This window comes from Carassius carassius, chromosome 8 (genome assembly GCF_963082965.1).
Source record: "Carassius carassius chromosome 8, fCarCar2.1, whole genome shotgun sequence".
NCBI classification, from domain to species: Eukaryota; Metazoa; Chordata; class Actinopteri; order Cypriniformes; family Cyprinidae; genus Carassius; species Carassius carassius.
This window is the reverse complement of record NC_081762.1, coordinates 4,046,086-4,050,966: the sequence shown is the minus strand read 5'-3', so window position 1 is coordinate 4,050,966 and position 4,881 is coordinate 4,046,086. Positions and strand designations below refer to the sequence as shown.

The following is a 4,881-nucleotide window of genomic DNA, read 5'->3' as shown; positions in this document are numbered from 1 at the left end:
TTCTTGAACTGAGAATGATCAGATTACAGAACTTCTGTCTGGTAGTTAAACATGGCATGGCGGGGGAAGATGAAGAAGAGGGAAAAGAGGAAGTATAAGCTTTGCACTTCCTAATGGCAGTAAAGACTGAAAAACCTGATCGACTGACACAGAAAAGAACAGCAATATTTCCACAAGACACGTGATTTGAGGGCTTCTGGAACACAAATAATGAATCTAGTGTCCTCTACTGGCCTCACAACTAACATTACTAAAATACATCCCAAAATACATCCCAATAGGGTTGTCAAAGCAACATTTAGTTTTAATCAAAATAAACGCAATTAAAAATTAATAAAAGCTTTATTGACCTTTTATTACAAAATGACAAAACACATAATTTACTTATAAACTCTAAAATTAAAATGTAAAATATAAAAATTAGAACATAAACAAAAAACTATAACAACATCTGTGATTCTATTAATTTCAAGTAAGATAAGAACAGCCCTCTGACATCAGAATCTGCTCTCCATCAAGTCACCATCCATCGCTGATTAAAGTCACAGTTTTTGGATGGAAACATTTGTTCTTTAAATGTCATTGGATGAGTTCTTTAATGGGAATGATGAGTCATTTGAGAGCATATCTTCCCTGTTCTGTCTGATAAGGTCATGTTCCTGTATCTATCTGGGAATGGAGAATCATATCATTAGCATTATTTTCTTCTTCCACAGGCAAAGAATTCTCATAATTTCACTGGACCATCTTTGAATTCAACTGATCAGTTTATCAAATTAATAAATGCAGGAATGCATGTATGTTGGTTTTTGATAGAAGTCTCTCATGATATAAAGGGGAAGTTGTGACCTAATGGTTAGAGAGTTTGACTCCTAACCCTAAGATTGTGGGTTCGAGTCTCGGGCCGGCAATACCACGACTGAGGTGTCCTTGAGCAATGCACTGAATCGCCAACTGCTCCCAAGGCGCTACAGCACAAATGATGCCTACTGCTCCAGGTGTGTGTTCACAGTGTGTGTTCACTGCTGCTGTGTGTGTGCACTTTGGATTGGTTAAATGCAAAGCATGAATTCTGAGTATGGGTCACCATACTTGGTTGTATGTCATGTCACTTTCATATACATTTTGATTTTCAAGATTCTTTGATAAACAGAAAGTTATATATATATAATTAACTCTATAATTTGTAAACATTTTTAATGATCTATAAGCATTCATAATTATTTAAAACTGTATTGACAGTAAGTACATATCAACTGATTCTATGTATTTGTCATTCAAATTGATAGAACCAGACAGAAAAAGTTTTAGATTTAAAATATTTCTTATCATATGACTCCATCTAGTGGACAACTGTAGTATTCCAGACTTCATCTGTCAGTTGAAATATCTGATGATTTTTACTTTCTGTTAGGCCCCAGAGCATCAGAAATGTATTAAACTATGCATGTTTCTTCAGAATGACTTGCTCTTCATATGCAAAAGTTTTAAGGAGTTTGATCAAGCACTTTAAACATAGGCTTTAAGGCAACTCGTGCTACTTTTTTGCCATTACTTTAATAAACCAAGATGGCAACACCGTTTAAGATATCCAGAAAACCAAAAGAAACCTATGATAAATGTCCAACTAAAACATTTAAGAAATAAAACATTCCATGATCGATGTATAAATACCGTTTTTGTGCTAAGGTTTTGAGAGCATTATGAAAACTCGGAGCAAATGTTCTATTAATGTTACTGGAAGATCGTTTGTTCATAACTTTGAGAGAACGTTCCCTGTTTAGCTCTTTGGTTTCATCATCAAAAATATCTTAATTTGTGCTCACGTACACAATGCGTTAAATCTCAAATACAGCATGGACTACATTTCCCAGAATGCACCTGCGCCGCACGCTTCCTCGCAGCAGCGGTGATGATGCTGATGGAGTGTTTTCGCTCGCGGTGCTGGAGATGTGATGGGTCTTCTGGAGTTCGTCTCTGATAGTCATGTTTCCCGGGGTCCTTTACGCGCTGCTGGCGGGTTTTCTCGGCGCGGTCGCGTCCTCCTCCGCCAAACTGTCCCTCGGTACCGACTACCTGAAGGGCGTGTGTGAGACCGGCCTGCGGACCTGGGGCGAGCAGAGGAGATTCACACAGCAAAGCGACACGAGCGCGTGCGACTGGGTGAGTCAGTCAGTCAGTCACTGTCACATAAGGGCACAAACAACACTCGCATTTAGCTGTTTACTGGGATGGGGAAGAGGATGAGGATGATGATGCGTGACAGACGCGTATGACCTTCAGCAGAGCGCACGTGACAGTGCTCTTTTTTTGATGCACTAATTCAGCATTAGTATTTACACAGCCAGTATTCATTTATATGGACACAATGAGACAAGTGGTGATTAAGTACATTGTTTAAATACAGAGATCGTATGTTAAATGCACATGTTTTAGTACATATTCCTGGTGTACCAAAATAGTAGCTACAGTGTGCATAGTGCCCTCAGATGATCTTAAGTTTATCTTCAGCAGTACTAAATAATCATTTTTAGTATATTAAGTACAAAATAAGTGCATGAAAACAGAGCACTTTAAGTATGGAAATGTACTTTTTTTTAAATCCTGGGATACTAAGTGAATTATAATTGGCCCACTGTTTTGTTTCTAGCTGCACATCCCTCTCAGACTGCTGTGTGGAGGTCTGCTGTTCACCTGTAATGCTGTGATGTGGACGTTCCTTGCCAAAGCTCTCCGCAGCTCGTGCTCCTCCACCCGCACCACTGTGACCACCACCGCCTCCAACTTCATCTCCTCTGTGAGTGTCTTATCTGGGGCCGACTGATGAGTACAAATATATATATATATATATATATATATATATATATATATATATATATATATATATATATATATATATATATATATAAATCCTTAGCTAGTCATTTTGAACACCTGGAAAAAATAGAAAAGTGGTTATCACTATATTATAGATTTAAAAAAAATGCACTCACAAAAAACATTTTAAATAAAAAAACAATTTCTAGCTGTTGAATTACATTAAATAACTTTTAGAAAATATATTATTTAAAGAAAATTGTTCATAGTAATCTTGAAACTGGAAAAACTTCTTTATTATAGATAAAAACGCACATGCAAAATAAATATATTTTATGTATTCATATATTTAAATATATGTATTTAAATTATAATTATGCTACTTAACTATGCTTAGGTCAAAAGCAATGCATAAGATATTAAATAATTTGAAATGTTTGTTTATATATATATATATATATATATAATATTTTTTTATTTTTTTATTCTAAACAAAAAAAATGTGTGTGTGTGTGTACAAAAAACTAAAAATAACATTCATAGAGCAATTTTTAGCTGAAAAATTATTTTAAATAATTTGCATGCATTAAAACAACTTTCAAAATAATAGAGCAATTTCTAGCTGTTGAAATTATTTAACCAATTTTAAAAGTATATTATCTTAATCATTCATAACATAAAAAATTCTTAGCTAGTGACCTTGAACAACTTTAAAAAAATAACTTTATTATAATAAAAAAATGCACTCATTAAATTACTGATTTCTAGCTGATGAATTATTTTAAATATTTATTTTAAACATTTTATCTTAACAAATGAATCATTATTATTTTAAAAATCCTTAGCTAGTAACTTTAGCTCAAAAAACATTTTAAATAAAAAAACAATTTCTAGCTGTTGAATTACATTAAATAACTTTTAGAAAATATATTATTTAAAGAAAATGGTTCATGGTAATCTTGAAACTGGAAAGACCTCTTTAATATAGATAGAAACGCACACACAAATTAAATATATTTTATGTATTCATATATTTAAAAATATGTATTTAAATTATTCCGTTTTTTAAAACCCTTAGCTAGTAATTTTAAAACAACTCAAAAAAGTCAGAAAGTGATTATCACTTCATTAAAGATCATTGCATTGTTTGACTGAGTTTGCTAGAGGTAGAAGATGTCAGTTTGAGTTGCACATGGTTATGTAAAATGAACAAATAAGTTGTCATGAAATATTAATTTAATTGATCTTGTCATTTTGCTTAAAATTAATTTAAGAATAAACAGTTCATGACAGCATATCAAATAATCTACCCAGCCGCCATATTAATTTGTGTATTATTATTATCATTTAAATCTGCTAGAGGTGTCTTCTGCTTGTCACAGTGTATGTAGGTGTCTCATGTCATGATGATGATGATCTAGGGGGTTTTGTCTCTGCTGAACAGGCGTTTCTGGGGCAGCTAATATTCGGGGAGACACACGTGGCTCTGTGGTGGGTGGGCATCTCTCTCACTCTCTCCGGTCTGCTGGTGCTTCATCACACATCGCCCAACCTCACCCAATCACACGACAGAAAGAGAGAATAACACTGCTCCTGCGTTAGATGAGTTCAGTGTGGTTTATGAACATATCAGCAAACACTCATATCACCACACAAACTGTGTGTGGGTCCTGCTTCTCTCAGACACACAAACCTCCTACAGTCTTACCAAGATTTTACTTTCACTGCACAAATGTTGCTCAAATTTTTTGAGGTTAAACGTTAAACGGAGAGATTGAAATGTTCTCGCAGCCGTAAATCTACTATCATGCCAAAGATCAATTTAAATATAAAAAAGTACATTTTATTTATGTTTGTTGTTATTTATTTTTAAATTAATCTACATCATTGTTAATGTGGCAGGTGAATCTCAGAACACGTCTGGGTCATATTTCACATCAAAATCAGTACAAAAAATGTTTTTAATAAAGAAGGTGAAGTTAGTTTTAGGACAAATAAAAAGGGAATAGATTACAAAAATAAAAATTATGCAGGAAAAGTAACATCTGTGCAGCATTTTCACTT

The 4,881-nt window shown here is 33.8% G+C and overlaps 1 protein-coding gene across 1 annotated transcript; it reads left to right on the top strand.

The window, feature by feature from the left end:
* Nucleotides 1-1,865: 1,865 nt before the first annotated feature.
* LOC132144623 (transmembrane protein 42-like) lies at nucleotides 1,866-4,881 on the top strand. Its single transcript, XM_059555184.1, has 3 exons — nucleotides 1,866-2,163; nucleotides 2,651-2,797; nucleotides 4,262-4,881. Exons 1-3 carry the CDS (start codon nucleotides 1,987-1,989, stop codon nucleotides 4,400-4,402), a joined length of 465 nt encoding a protein of 154 aa, XP_059411167.1. The 5' UTR covers nucleotides 1,866-1,986; the 3' UTR covers nucleotides 4,403-4,881.

What these genes read in the sequence shown, in the direction of transcription:
- LOC132144623 (XM_059555184.1), top strand. Translation starts at nt 1,987, where the DNA reads ATGTTTCCCGGGGTCCTTTACGCGCTGCTGGCGGGTTTTCTCGGCGCG. An exon ending in ACACGAGCGCGTGCGACTGG is followed by an intron (nt 2,164 to 2,650) that starts GTGAGTCAGTCA and finishes TTTTGTTTCTAG; the next exon opens with CTGCACATCCCTCTCAGACT. An exon ending in CCTCCAACTTCATCTCCTCT is followed by an intron (nt 2,798 to 4,261) that starts GTGAGTGTCTTA and finishes TCTGCTGAACAG; the next exon opens with GCGTTTCTGGGGCAGCTAAT.